Here is a 15626-nt window from a genome sequence, read left to right as displayed (position 1 = left end):
TCATTTTAACGGAAGCTTAGTTAAATATTTATAGGATGGCGTTTTCAGGTGCTGCTGCTTGAGAGAACACTCTAGGCGTCTAGAGGAGCAGAGGCGACGACGCTGACACCATGGGCACTCCCCCATGGTTCCGTGATGGTTGTGCACCAGGAAGAGGTTGAGATTGACACTCCTGAGTCACTCATACAGTTAGACCCACCATCATGAAGTTCACTTGGGAACATTTCGACGTTTCCCACTGAACTTTCTCTCAGTGTAGCATCTCCAATTCCGCAAATATAAGTGTGCCAAAAATTCAGCCAACTGTTTAAGTAAAAGTAACTCTTAGATTCAAACTGGCTCAAAGATTTAATATGGATAATGCTAAACTTAATGTTGTGAAAAAAGACCCGATGAAAATTAAAATTAGAATCCTGATGAATGTGGTGAAGAAATACCCTAATGTGCAGCTTTAGTACCTACATAATCTGTGTATCATTCACTGGTGAACAAGCCAATACAGATAATGAGCCTATGTGTACATTCTCTCACAGACAGCATTTCAACATGTACTGCCATACATATTACATATATGAAAAAGCTGGAACGAGTAACAACCACAATTGTAAGTTAAAATTAAAAAACTGTTGTCACTTCTCACCATAATATTTATAAACCACTGTATAATCTAGCAATGGTAAAAAAAAGACCTTTCTAAAAATTGGGTACTCAGTCCTGGAGAAATGCATACAGTAATAGAAATGGTACGAGCAATAGGTAAAGTTGTTGGTGGCACTGAACTGGAATGGGCCTTAGCTGATTTATATGGTAATACAGAAATGTCACAAATCCTGACAGGAAAATGTGTGAAGTGAGAAGCTGAAGCTCATATTACACTAATATTTGCTCTCTTACGGTGCTATATTGTCTTGGGTCTCTTCGAGAATGATGACACTTAAGACAACTGTAATAGGGAAATCCACAGCTGATCACTACCTTGAAAAAATATATATTTAATAAATACGTGTTGTTAACACGAACTACGTTGACAACTTATGATGACAACATTGATGGCTCATAACTCACAAATGGTAAAATATATCAAGCAATTGCTAATCAGTAATTTTATTCCATGTGTCATGCTGAATAAAAATGATTATATGCATTTCTTCCATTTTTGCACTCTTAGAGGTAATATATTTAATTCTAGATATTTATGTAATTTAAGGCGCCTATCTTGGACAAATGACATCATGAAAATTATATCGCAGAATTTTAAGGTAAACACCTGGGACAATCAAACTAAAGTATTCCTTTACCCCTCACTTGCGTGGAACGTGAAAAATGGCAACTTCACAATTCTTTATGTAGTAGTTGTGGGTTAGATTATGAATGAATAGGCACTTTGCAGCAATGAGTTTCATTGATTACTTTCACTACACATCAGTTTATATCATTTACTCTGCTATCGAAAGGAGAGTAAAGAAGTGAAAATAATGAAAATATGTAGATTAGTGGAAAAGGGAGGTGGCTCTACGTTTGTGCTAAAGAGTTATTGACCGTAAACGATATATCGTATGATAATTTATGTATTGGCATTTGGCAGTTGAAGCAGATGACTTGACAATCACACACAAAAAGCTCCCTTGATAGTCTATTATTTTATATTATTTTTAACAATAATAGAAATGAAAATGAATCAGATTTTTTTCGGGGGTTTGTCATGCAAGTTGATTACGCAGCCCATGAGTTAAAGTTAATAGCTGTATACCAACCTTACAACTATCAGACAGTCTAAGAGGTTCTAAATGACTGACAGGTTCGGTCTGCTTCCCAAGTTTTCTTGCATGCTGTGATCTCGTTTGCCTCATTTTCTTGAGAATCTTTTCACATCTTCTGGTTTGGGATTGTGCTTTTTGGGGGCTGATCTCTAGAGCTTCCTGCGGTGTTTGGGTTCCTGCCATTCGTCCAGTCTCCTGCTCACCCATCTCTCTGTCTCTCGCCTTGTCTTTCTGTTTCCTTCTGCCTGTCTCTATCTCTGTCTCTGCCTCTCCTCGCTTCTGCCATTCTGTCTGTGTCTATCTGTCTGTCTGTCTGTCTGTCTGTCTGTCTGTCTGTCTGTCTGTCTGTCTGTCTGTCTGTCTGTCTGTCTGTCTGTCTGTCTCTCTGTCTCTCTCTCTCTCTCTCTCTCTCTCTCTCTCTCTCTCTCTCTCTCTCTCTCTCTCTCTCTCTCTCTCTCTCTCTCTCTCTCTCTCTCTCTCTCTCTCTCTCTCTCTCTCTCTCTCTCTCTCTCTCTCTCTCTCTCTCTCTCTCTCTCTCTCTCTCTCCCTCTCTCTCTCTCTCTCTCTCTCTCTCTCTCTCTCTCTCTCTCTCTCTCTCTCTCTCTCTCTCTCTCTCTCTCTCTCTCTCTCTCTCTCTCTCTCTCTCTCTCTCTCTCTCTTCTCTCTCTCTCTCTCCCTCTCTCTCTCTCTCTCTCTCTCTCTCTCTTAATATACATGATGTGTATACATCAAGAAGTCAACACCAGCAATCAACAGCCAACTAATGCACAACTATATTCTACCCACCTCAAGACTCCGCTCCAATATAGAAGCATCAAGAAATATGGACCAATAGGCTTTCTACAAACACTTCTATTCAATACCCATTGTTTCGTGTTCTGTCTTGTGTTGATGAAATTAATACCCTATTAATGTCACCTCTTGTTCTGTCTTGTGTTGATGAAATTAATACCCTATTAATGCCACCTCACCCCATCCACCTCACTCAAATGTAGATATAAAATCGGAGATGCGTAAGTTCTATTCAGTTGTGTATTTGTAAACTAAAGTCTTTGAAAATGTAATAAGTTTTACGAAACGCGCTCGTGTCGCGTCAGACTAGAAATAAAAATGAATTTTGGAGAATTGATTTTTGATTTACCTCCAACAGTGAAAAGAAATGTACGAAAGATTGAGAAAATTCGTTTTGAGAAACTGAGGACTATAGTAGAAGGCTACAAGATGACCTAGACAGACTGAGTGAATGGTCTAACAAATGGCTGTTGAAGTTCAACCCGAGTAAATGCAAAGTAATGAAACTAGGCAGTGGAAATAGGAGGCCAGACACAGGATACAGAATAGATGAAGTACTTAATGAAACGAACAGAGAGAAAGATCTAGGAGTTGATATCACACCAAACCTGTCTCCTGAAGCCCACATAAAAAGAATAACGTCTGCGGCATATGCGAGGCTGGCTAACATCAGAACAGCGTTCAGGAACCTGTGTAAGGAATCATTCAGAATCTTGTACACCACATATGTAAGACCAATCCTGGAGTATGCGGCGCCAGCATGGAGCCCGTACCTTGTCAAGCACAAGACGAAGCTGGAAAAAGTTCAAAGGTATGCCACTAGACTAGTCCTAGAACTAAGAGGCATGAGTTACGAGGAAAGGCTGCGGGAAGTGCACCTTACGACACTGGAAGACAGAAGAGTAAGGGGAGACATGATCATAACCTACAAAAACCTCAGAGGAATCGACCGGGTAAACAAGGATAAACTATTCAACACTGGTGGGACGCGAACAAGGGGACACAGGTGGAAACTGAGTACCTACATGAGCCACAGAGACGTTAGAAGGAACTTTTTCAGTGTCAGAGTAGTTAACGGATGGAATGCATTAGGCAGTGATGTGGTGGAGGCTGACTCCATACACAGTTTTAAATGTAGATATGATAGAGCCCAGTAGGCTCAGGAATCTGTACACCAGTTGATTGACAGTTGAGAGGCGGGATCAAAGAGCCAAAGCTCAACCCCCGCAAACACAACTAGGTGAGTACACACACACACACACACACACACACACACACACACACACACACACACACACACACACACACACACACACATACACACACACACACACACACAATTGGTTCTATCCCAAGTTCTTTCCCAAGAGGCAGACAAGAGGAGCTCCAGCATATTTCAACAATTCTAAGTATTGTAGTACAGGATGATGATAGTGAGTGGTGTCCCAGAGAACATAAAGGTATAGTGCATTTGAAAAATATGTGTGATAAAAGGAATGTGCTAAGGGAAGTGAAAGTTGGATGAGAAAAAGTTGCCCTAGTGTTTCCAGTGCAGAGAGGAACATTCAAGATGGCTGCCGGCAAGAGGAAATACAAAACAGAGCTTGATTTTGCTGGATTCAGTGAAGGAAGCATTGATATAACCAGTCTATACAACAAGTTGGTAAAATTAGATACTATAGTGATCTCTCATGTAGAAATAATTAGTAAATTGAAAGAAAGTAATGACCATTTAAATAGCAAAGTTGTATGTCTTGAGGGTGTAGTGAAAGACTTGTGCACGGATAAGATTCAATTGGAAACAAATTGAAAAACCATGGAAGAAGAAAATAGACTCTTAAAAATAGCTTTGGAAGAAGTTAAAGTAAATTTAAACATAAATGACTACAATAGGTTAGGTAAGGAAATTCAACAGGAGAAACAGCTTTTGTCAGCACAGATGGAGGAAGTTACACAGGGAATAGAACAGTGCAAGAAAGATATGCAACTCACTTATGCACAAGTGGCCAAGGAGAAGGAAAAAATTGAAGAAGTAGTAAAGGAAGTCAAACACTGCAGCAACCAAAATAAAGCAAACATTATGCTGGAAGTGAGAATAGAATTGGCATCTAACCCGAAGTTGGTGCAAAACACAGTTGATCGGAGTAAGTCCCTGATCATTTTTGGCTGCAAAGAAAAGGATATAACATCTAGGTCAGAAAGAGCTGTAGAAGAAACAAAAGTAGTAGATAAAATTGTTGGCCTCGTGGAAGGTCTTACAACCATAGAGAATGTGTGCGACTACAGGAGAATAGGCAGGTACGTAAAAGGGAAAGATCGACCTTTGAGGATCACTCTAAATGGTGCCAAACAGATGGAAGAAGTACTAAGGAATGCTAGAAAATTACAAAGTGATGAGGACGGGAAAGTGTGGTCGTTAAGACGAGATCTTTCAAAAGAAGATAGAGAGAAGCTGAAACTGAACCTCGCCGAGGCAAAACGTTTAAATGAGAGCAGGAATGAAGAAGAAATAAATTCTTTTTTCTACAAAGTGATAGGGGTAGGCAGACCAGTAAAGTGGTACATAAAGGCAAACCAACTAAATCATTAGAGAGAGGGGGAGTGAAGAATAAGAAGAGGGGGAACAAGTTCCTGAAGATTGCATACACCAACATAGATGGAGTAAGATCGAAGATACTAGAGTTAAGTGATGTAATACAGCTGCAGACACCAGACATTGTTGCACTCACGGAGACAAAACTTGAAGATGTTATTTTAAATGAAGTCATATTCCCAAGGGGCTACTCAATTTGGAGACGGGACAGAAAAATTAAGAAAGGCGGTGGCGTTGCTGTGCTGGTGAAAGAACACCTAAAGGTGAATGAAATAATGACTGCCAATCCACAAGAAATTGACATAATACCACTAGAGATCTGCCATGAGGATGGTAAACTAATGACCATAAATGCATATAGTCCACCGTTAAGCAGCACATGGTCAAAGGAGAAGCTAGATAGTAAAAGAGAAGGTCTTATAACAATAATGAGAGAGATTATAGCAAGAGCGGATAACGATACATCACGACTGTTGATAGTCGGCGACTTCAACTTGAAATCCATAGACTGGGAAGCATATGAAGCTAAAACAGAAGATTTCTGGACCTGTAAATTTGTAGACCTCATCCTGGAAACATTCTTGTATCAACATGTTAAACAAGCTACGAGTATGAGGGAAGGGGACGTTCCCTCCATGCTAGATTTGATATTTACCAGGAAGGAGGAAGAAATATTTGACATTCAGTACCTTCCTCCCTTGGGTAAAAGTGACCATGTCTTTTTGGGGAATAAAGTATGCAATGCGTTATAATCTGGAAGAAAATATGAAGGTTGATGCAATTGAAAAACCTGACTATAGGAGAGGACATTATGGCAACCTTAGAATTTTTTTTAGTGGGTATAATTGGACAGACTTGTTGCTAGGCAAGGAAGTGAATGAGATGTATGTCAAGTTTTGTGAAATATATGATAAAGGCACAAAAAAATTTATACCAAAACAGAAAAGCAGAACTAGGAAACAGGATTGGTTCAACAGAAAGTGCGAGAGGGCCAGAGACCAAAAGACACAAAAATGGAATCAATACAGGAAGAGGCCAAACCCCCAAACATACCAGCGATACAAAGATGCGAGAAACAACTACACGGCAGTGAGGAGAGAGGCAGAAAGAAATTTTGAAAAAGGGATTGCAGACAAATGTAAAACAGAACCAGGTCTATTCTATAAATTCATAAACAACAAATTGCAGGTAAAGGATGATATACAGAGGTTGAAAATGGGAAATAGATTCACGGAAAATGAAAAGGAAATGTGTGAAACATTAAGCGAAAAGTTCCAAAGTCTGTTTGTACAAAATGAAATCTTCAGGGAACCAGATACAATAAGAATTCCAGAGAACAACATAGAGCACATAGAGGTGTCTAGAGACGAAGTGGAAAAAATGCTCAAGAAGCTAAATAAGAACAAGGCAGTTGGTCCAGATGGAGTTTCACCATGGGTTCTGAGAGAATGTGCACCTGAGCTCAGCATTCCTCTTCAACTGATTTTTCAGGCATCCCTGTATACAGGAGTTGTAGCTGATGTGTGGAAAAAGGCTAACATAGTTCCAATCTACAAAAGTGGAAGCAGGGAAGACCCCCTTAATTATAGACCGGTATCATTGACAAGTGTTATAGTCAAAATATTGGAAAAAAATAATTAAAACTAAATGGGTAGAACACCTGTAGAGAAATGAATTAGTATCAGACAGACAGTATGGTTTTCGATCTGGAAGATCCTGTGTATCGAATTTACTCAATTTCTATGATCGAGCAACAGAGATATTACAGGAAAGAGATGGTTGGGTTGACTGCATCTATCTGGACCTAAAAAAGGCTTTCGACAGAGTTCCACATAAGAGGTTGTTCTGGAAACAGGAAAATATTGGAGGGGTGACAGGTAAGCTTCTAACATGGATGAAAAATTTTCTGACTGATAGAAAAATGAGGGCAGTGATCAGAGGCAATGTATCGGACTGGAGAAAAGTCACAAGTGGAGTACCACAGGGTTCAGTTCTTGCACCAGTGATGTTTATTGTCTACATAAATGATCTACCAATTGGTATACAGAATTATATGAACATGTTTGCTGATGATGCTAAGATAATAGGAAGGATAAGAAACTTAGATGATTGTCATGCCCTTCAAGATGACCTGGACAAAATAAGTATATGGAGCACCACTTGGCAAATGGAATTTAATGTTAATAAATGCCATGTTATGCAATGTGGAATAGGAGAACATAGATCCCACACAACCTATATATTATGTGAGAAATCTTTAAAGAATTCTGATAAAGAAAGAGATCTAGGGGTGGTTCTAGATAGAAAACTATCACCTGAGGACCACATAAAGAATACTGTGCGAGGAGCTTATGCCACGCTTTCTAACTTCCGAATTGCTTTTAAATACATGGATGGCGATATACTAAAGAAACTGTTCACGACTTTTGTTAGGCCAAAGCTAGAATATGCAGCGGTTGTGTGGTGCCCATATCTTAAGAAGCACATCAACAAACTGGAAAAGGTGCAAAGACATGCTGCTAAGTGGCTCCCAGAACTGAAGGGCAAGAGCTACGAGGAGAGGTTAGAGGCATTAAATATGCTAAAACTGGAAGACAGAAGAAAAAGAGGTGATATGATCACTACATACAAAATAGTAACAAGAATTGATAAAATCGACAGGGAAGATTTCCTGAGACCTGGAACTTTAAGAACAAGAGGTCATAGATATAAACTAGCTAAACACAGATGCCGAAGAAATATAAGAAAATTCACTTTCGCAAACAGAGTGGTAGACGGTTGGAACAAGTTAAGTGAGAAGGTGGTGGAGGCCAAGACCGTCAGTAGTTTCAAAGCGTTATATGACAAAGAGTGCTGGGAAGACGGGACACCACGAGCGTAGCTCTCATCCTGTAACTACACTTAGGTAATTACACACACACACACACACACTCGCCAAACACACACCACACACGACACACACACACACTCGCCAAACACACACCACACACCACACACACACAAACACATACCAAAGACATACACACATAACAAACACACACACACACCAAACACACACAAACATACCACACGCGAAAAAAACCAACACAGACAAAAACACAACAAACACACATACCACACACAAACATGCCAAACACACACCCAAACATATCAAACTCTCGCTTTCTGTATGTCTCCGAATGTCTCTTCTTTTCTCCCTGTCTGTCTCTATCTTTTTAAATGCAATAAAGATATATATATATACCTAGTAATTCCAATAATTAATAATTAGAATTAACGTTTTAAAAACTTTACCTCTAAAACGTTATATCGTAACTTAAAAACAGTTTATTAAAACGTTATGACCTCATGTTTTATAATCGTTCTTACAAATATTCAAAACACACGTGTAATGTGTAATTTAAAACGTGAATAAAACAATAAAATATTGTTTTGAAAACGGTTGAAAACGAGAAAATGTTTGGTGCAACCACCGTCTACACTCCCTACCACAATCTTTTACACTCACCACCACCACCGTCTGCACTCACCACCACAATCATCTACACTCACCATCACAACCAACTATGCACATCATCCTCCATCATCATAAGCCCCATCATCATTATGCCCCTCTCCCATCTTTACCAACCACACCAAACTGGTTGTGGCAACCAAAAATTGTTTCCTGGGATTTTATCTTGTGTCAAGTAACGAATAACTGCTCATGGTCACACCACAAAATGGCATTTACCACATTCAATTCTTGATTTTTAAAAGGAGGAAAATAGGAACAGAATTCCTGGTTTCAATATATTTATTATTTGCCTAACCTTAAAATATAATGTTTAAGTATTTAATATTCACCATTAATCTGTTTTCCTTTTTCTGATATATAATATTTTGTCATTCCAGATAAAACCAAAAATTGAAGATAAAAAGACCATTTAGAGAAACTTTTTATATAACTAATTGAAAGCAACTGTTCATCCTGACAATTATTTTATCAAACGAAATTTAACATTGATATAACATCAAATTTACACATTGAAATTTAAAATGAAAAGAAAAATTAATAATATATAAAGTCGGTATACAGAACAGGGAGAAAAGTCCTGTCTCAATTATGATTTGTGTTCATAGAATGTTTCGAATGTTACAAACCTGTGAAAACTTTGATTCCTTTTAGTTTATGAGTACATTCTTATTTGAAAATTTTGACCCGTTTATATATCACATGAACAACATTGATCTCAGTTCATGTAATCTTCACACAATAACCATAACCAGCATGAAACACTGAAGGAAGGGAACTCTCAGTAGAAAGCGCCAAGAAATTAAGACTATATAGCCATGAAACACTTAGTGTTGCTAGGAATGTCTAGTAAAGTTGTGTGAGGCACGAGTCATAAAGCCACCTCCTTCACATCGTCTGCCAGGATGCAGCACCCAGTAATCACTGAGAGAGACTTCTACAGATATAGGTACTACCTTGCTGTGACTAAGGCAGCAAGAGATGAAATAGCGGCTGTGTTCAATTGCTTATATACAGGGAACTATCCAATACTACCCCCAGCTCAGGATGGTAATGCTAATCGAAGGCTCAAGAGGTCTTTACATCCTCCTGAACAGGATATACTTGAGACCCACTCCTGTGCAGATAATTTTGATATCACCCTCTTGTATAAACTTCTACAACGTGTATGTAACCTGGCTCCAGATAACGACCCCACATGGTGGACTCCTCCAGGGGCTCTGGAACCATCACTCGAGCACCTCCTCTACAAGCTCAAGACAATCAGAAATGAGGTAATACACGAAAGTATGACCATAACGACACAGCAAGACCTCGATGATAAATTAACGAAGCTCAGTGACATAGTGTGGGAAATGTTGCTGAAGGCTAGGTCTCGGTGCAGAAGACTCAATGTGGGCGATCGATATCAGATATTCACAAATTATATTAGTGGACTAAGTGCAAAAATCAGAGAGTCTTTGGATCCTTCAGATGTTGCGCTCATATCTCAGCTTCTCCAGGAGCTAAATGAGATAAAAGGCCCAATCACAGAACATATTAATGTGAAAAGCAAGAAGGAGCTAACAACCTGGTACAAGGAGCATAAGATCGCTCCCTCACACTGGTTCATCCCCAACATTAACTACCATCAAAATTTAACTTTCATAAGACTGCGACAATCTGAAGATCCCGTCATAGGGGCAAGACACTACCCCATGGCTAAGGGCCAGGATATAAACTATGAAGACATCTTGAATATGAGACGAGAGGACGGAAGAGTGCCTCAGTGTGTCCTCCTGACGGGGGAAGGTGGTATGGGGAAGACAACTTTACTCAAGCTCATCCTCAAGAAGTGGGTAGAGGACCCTGCTGCCATACGTCACCTAGACACTGTGGACCTTGTTTTCTATGTACAGTGCAGGGACACACATCTTAATACCTTCGATGATCTCCTCCGCCAGTGGCTGCCTCAAACACTTTGTGATATTGATGTTGACTTCGAGCTGTTTAAAGAGATAATCTTGAGCTTAAATATATTAGTCCTGATTGACGGCTACGACGAGGTTAACGACCATTCAGAAGGGCTGGTGAAGGAGCTGTTGGACCTGCCTGGCAAGGATGTGAGGTTGGTGATAACCACACGGCCGGGGTGGGACCAACACCTGTCACAGCTTGTCCCACACACCAGACCTCGCTGCAACATCCTCGTCTTGGGCATCACTCCAGAACGTCGCAATGAGTTTGCCGAGAGAATCATCAACAGTCTAGTGCAGGAAGAGAACCAACGAAGTGTCATCAGAGAGAGGTTTACCCAGTGGCTGGAGCAGGTGAGTGAATACCTCAACACTCCACTCACCTTGACCTTGTTGGTGCTGCTGTGCATCGAGGCCCCAGGAGAATTTAACAATCTCAACACAATCACTCAAGTCTATGAGAGGATTGTCAGCTTAAACAACAGGAAGCTGTTGGAATCTATACTTAGAACCCAACAGATGAATGACTTTAGCGTCGAATATGAAAATTTGATGCTGTTCTTTGAGGAGGTTAGTTTAAGAGGGATCAAGAGGCAGGAGTACGACCTTTGGCCGGAGACGGAAGCGGAGATTAGGGAGAAGTGTGACACTCTGGGACTGCCGCAGGAGGAGGTCTTGTCCAACTATTTCACAAGAACCAGCTACCGTCGGGGCCTCAGTGTGGTGTGGGTGTTTGGCTATTTTCACACCAGGTACCAGGAACATTGTGCTGGTAGGAGGCTGGTCACTCAGCTGATGTCAGAGGAAGAGCTCGGCGACCAGGGAAACACCAACCTCGTGCACAAAGTACTGCTGGAGGGACAAAATGTGGTTGATACATCCAGATACCAGAACATCTTGCTCAGTACTACCTGTGTGCTGAACGTTCGTGAATTGGAACAAAATTTCGCTTCTTGGATTATTGACCTTGTGTGGTGTAATGATCCTGAAGTGGATAACCTTTTAAAACACATAGTCGAGTCCCACAGCAACGAGCACATTATCAATGCTGTGTGTAAGAGGTTGCAAGATTGGAATTGTTGGAAGATAAAGTGTGTTGATTCATGTGCCGTTCTCCCGCTTGTTCTCAAGAGAGTGATACCTGATAGCGAAATCGTGCTGGAGATCGAAAGTAGACTACAACCAAACCAACTAATGCCAGCATTGAGAGTTCTGATGACACTACCGATTACTGTAAACGTGCTTCTCTATGGTCACTACTATTGCAGAAATGACGATGACGATCTTTCAAATATATACTTAGAAACATTGACAGCTCCTGGCAGTAGGTGTACCTTAGAGAAGTTTGTGGGTCGATTGTCTGAGGCAGCCATACCCCACTTGCCTCCCACCCTCCGGAGCCTCGCCCTGCGCCTCACACTGCAGCAACTGCCCGTCCTCACACATCACCTGCCACTCCTTTGCCGTGTCACTGAACTAAGTAAATATTATTATTTTTATCCTTATAGTTTATTAGTAAGCTGTAAAAAATAATCAATAAGATGTTTAAGCATCAGTTTTAATGTGTTTGACAATACATATGTTATTTATAGATAAAATAAACACTGAAATGGCAAAAACATCCAGAAATTATAAGCTTTCTAAGCATCTCTTCCTAAATGTATTGTTATACATATTTCTACATTTTGTAACGAAGTTGTTCTGATCTTCAACTTTTAATGCTATTACCTCTTGCCTCATTTATTTTCCTCTTTTATTGACATTGAATCATCTTATGCTAATAATAATATAGAAAACCGACACCATTATAGAGATAAAATTAACATTATTTTGCACAACATAGATTTCATTTTAATAGTGTTTGATGCGGCACACTGAATCTAGATACCTCTTCCTCAACAAGATTAACTGCATGGTTTCTGACTTCATAACATTTTAGTGTTAAAATACTAGCATCCCTCTTTTAAAAATTTTTTAATGGTACCAAAGTGTAAAGTCTGAATCATACAATTTTGGAAAGCCTTGATTTGATTCGTCAAATTCTTCATCCCTCAAGTTCTTTTGGAACACTACAGTATGCATTCCTGTTTTCTTGCAACTCTTACTTGCAGTTTAATTATAATTTTTACTGATATATGAAATTTGATATGCTCTTATATAAATTTATATTATTGAAACAATATTATATTAGACAATTATATTACTTTGGCTAAATAAATCAAATTCAATAATGGGTACGGCTGCACCCGGGTCTCTCCCCCCCCTCGTCTCCCTTCCATAGGTCCTGACTGCTATGTTACTTCCTTACCCCAAATACTTTGTGTGTGAAAATTGAGTGAGGAACCTCATTCAGATTGACAAGAATACATCATATTTTATAGAAATAGATGGACTGCTTCACATTTTTATTAAATATAAACAAGTGTAATTTTACTGTATACATAATCATATTGGTATAGTATCTAATGAAATGGCAGATTAAACAGCAAATTCTGCAATTTCAAAGGTGCTATTTGCTTTTAAAACTCATATATTTCAGACATTTAACCAATAATTCAATCATCCATAAACATATGGAAGAGAGAAAAACGTAACAATAAAAGGCTGTAAAATAATACGTGGCTCAAAAATTAATACATCCGAAGGCTGCCTGCATATCCATTTAGCATATAAAATGATTTGCTGTCTGTCCGTCCGTCGGAGGTTGAAAGCCAGATGGTTGGAGTTGGCTTTACACATCACTCTTAGGTGAAATTGAATTTTATGGGGAGGATCATAGGAGGATCAGGGTCGTGAACATGCTTATCTTTAATAAAGATTGGGTTCTATTGTGATAATTAACAACTCCTAAGAAATCAGGACCCAGATTCACTAAGCAGTTGCTCAAGTACTTACGAACGTGCGCATCTGTCCTCAACCTTTTACGGCTTTGGTTACATTTATTAAACAGTTTACAAGCATGAAAACTTGTCAATCAACTGTTGTTATTGTTATAAACAGCCTCCTGGTGCTTCGGAGCTCATTAACTGTTTAACAATTGTAAGCAAAGCCACCAAAGATTGGGAAAAGATGTACAGGTTCGTAAGTGCTTGCGTAACTGCTTCGTGAATCTGGGTCCTGAAATGTAGGATTGATTGTCCTTAGAGTGCTTTAAACAGTTTTGATTACATTTTGTGTTTCCTGGGATATATATTGAATGTTCTGAAAGAACGGAAGGAGGAAGTGAAAGAAAATAGAAGAGAAGGAGGTAGAGAGAATGGAAGTGAGTATGGGGTGATGGAGAAAGGAGGAGAGGGATAATTGGAAAGAGGAAGCATAGGAGGGAGGGAAGAGGAATGGGATGGTGGGAGGCCGAATGAATGGAAAGGAGGGAGAAATGATGGGAAGGAGAGAGAATAGGAGCAATACAGGACGAAAGGAAGGACAAGGGATGGGAGGGAAGGGACAAAATTGAGAGGGAAGGAAAAAAGTTGAGATGGATAAGAGATGGGGTGAACAAGAATGTTTTGGAGAGAGTAAGACAGACGACCAGACGAATGCTGGGATGGGGAAGGTGTGTGCTGGGTGAGACGGGGAACGTGTGTGCTGGGTGAGATGAGGAAGATGTGTGCTGAGTGAGATGAGGAAGGTGTGTGCTGGGTGAGACGGGGAACGTGTGTGCTGGGTGAGACAAGGAAGGTGTGTGCTGAGTGAGACGGGGAATGTGTGTGCTGGGTGAGACAAGGAAGGTGTGTGCTGGGTGAGACAAAGAAGGTGTGTGCTGAGTGAGACAAGGAAGGTGTGTGCTTGGTGAGACAAGGAAGGTGTGTGCTGAGTGAGACGAGGAAGGTGTGTGCTGGGTGAGACGAGGAAGGTGTGTGCTGAGTGAGACGAGGAAGGTGTGTGCTGGGTGAGATGGGGAAGGTGTGTGCTGGGTGAGATGGGGAAGGTGTGTGCTGGGTGAGATGGGGAAGGTGTGTGCTGGGTGAGACAAGTAGGGTAATTTATGACGTAGACCGTCCGCAGCATTTTGAGATGCAGCGGTTTCAGACACGTCGAATGTTGTAATAACGTTGCGGGAATGATTAGGACAATATATAGTGGAGAGGCGGGATGTGTTGCCAGGTGTACGATAATTATCGCAAAAGTAGTGTTCGAGTGAGGTCTGTATGGTTGTGTGAAAGTTGTGCGAACGTAGCGAGTTTTTTCTTGTTGGAAGATGTTAACTGAGTCTGTGATTGGTAGATGGCGGTGAGGGAGGAGTTAGAAGACCAAAGTGTTCCCTGTTTGGATGAAAGGGTCATAAAGTTTTTAAGCTCCTCCCCCAGTCATTTTGTCAGAGAGAGGCAGTTGTATTTTGGGAGTGGACGTGTTTTTAGGAGAAGATAAAGGATGGTAGAATAAAGAGAGAGACTGGATAGAAGAAGAAGATATATATAATAGGTTGTGAGAATGAAAAGATTTAACAGAACATAGTGAGACAGAGTTATCAAAAAATGGGAGAAAGCATTTATCAGTGAAGAAAGATATAGAACTTAGTTGAAAGAGAAGGAGGAGGAGGAGGAGGAGGAGGAGAAGAAGGGTAAGCATAGGGAGAAGGTGATGGTGAGAATGGAAGTAGTTTAACAGAAAATATTGAGATAGTAGGATATAATAGATCGAGTTAACAAAAAAAATGTGGGGTAGCATTTTACAACCCGTTCTCGCAAATTCGTAAAGTCAATATTGACTTATTAACTACGTGCATAGGTGATATACTAAACATAATAGATACCCTTAAAAAGATTCATAGAAAACACCGACCTTACCTAACCTTGTTAGTATCTTAAGATAAGCATCTTATTGCTTCGTAATTACAATTATTACTTAACCTATACCTATTATAGGTTAGGTAATAATTGTAATTAGGAAGCTATAAGATGCTTATCTTAACATACTAACAAGGTTAGGTAAGGTCGGTGTTTTCTATGAATCTTTTTAAGGGTATCTATTATGTTAAGTATGTCACCTATGCACATATTTAATAAGTCAAT

The 15626-nt window shown here is 39.9% G+C and overlaps 1 protein-coding gene across 4 annotated transcripts in view; it reads left to right on the top strand.

The window, feature by feature from the left end:
- Window positions 1-15626, top strand: part of LOC138349731 (uncharacterized) — a 66604-nt gene that overhangs the window by 1871 nt on the left and 49107 nt on the right. For all 4 annotated transcript variants that reach the window (XM_069301887.1, XM_069301886.1, XM_069301889.1 and 1 more), the window contains exon 2: window positions 9040-12094. In XM_069301887.1, the coding sequence (XP_069157988.1) occupies window positions 9565-12094 (2530 nt within the window). In that variant the 5' untranslated portion in view covers window positions 9040-9564. The remainder of the gene's footprint in view (window positions 1-9039; window positions 12095-15626) is intronic.

This window comes from Procambarus clarkii, chromosome 46 (genome assembly GCF_040958095.1).
Source record: "Procambarus clarkii isolate CNS0578487 chromosome 46, FALCON_Pclarkii_2.0, whole genome shotgun sequence".
Classification (NCBI taxonomy): domain Eukaryota; kingdom Metazoa; phylum Arthropoda; class Malacostraca; order Decapoda; family Cambaridae; genus Procambarus; species Procambarus clarkii.
Note: the sequence above shows the minus strand (reverse complement) of the source record. Positions and strands in the feature narration are given on the sequence as shown.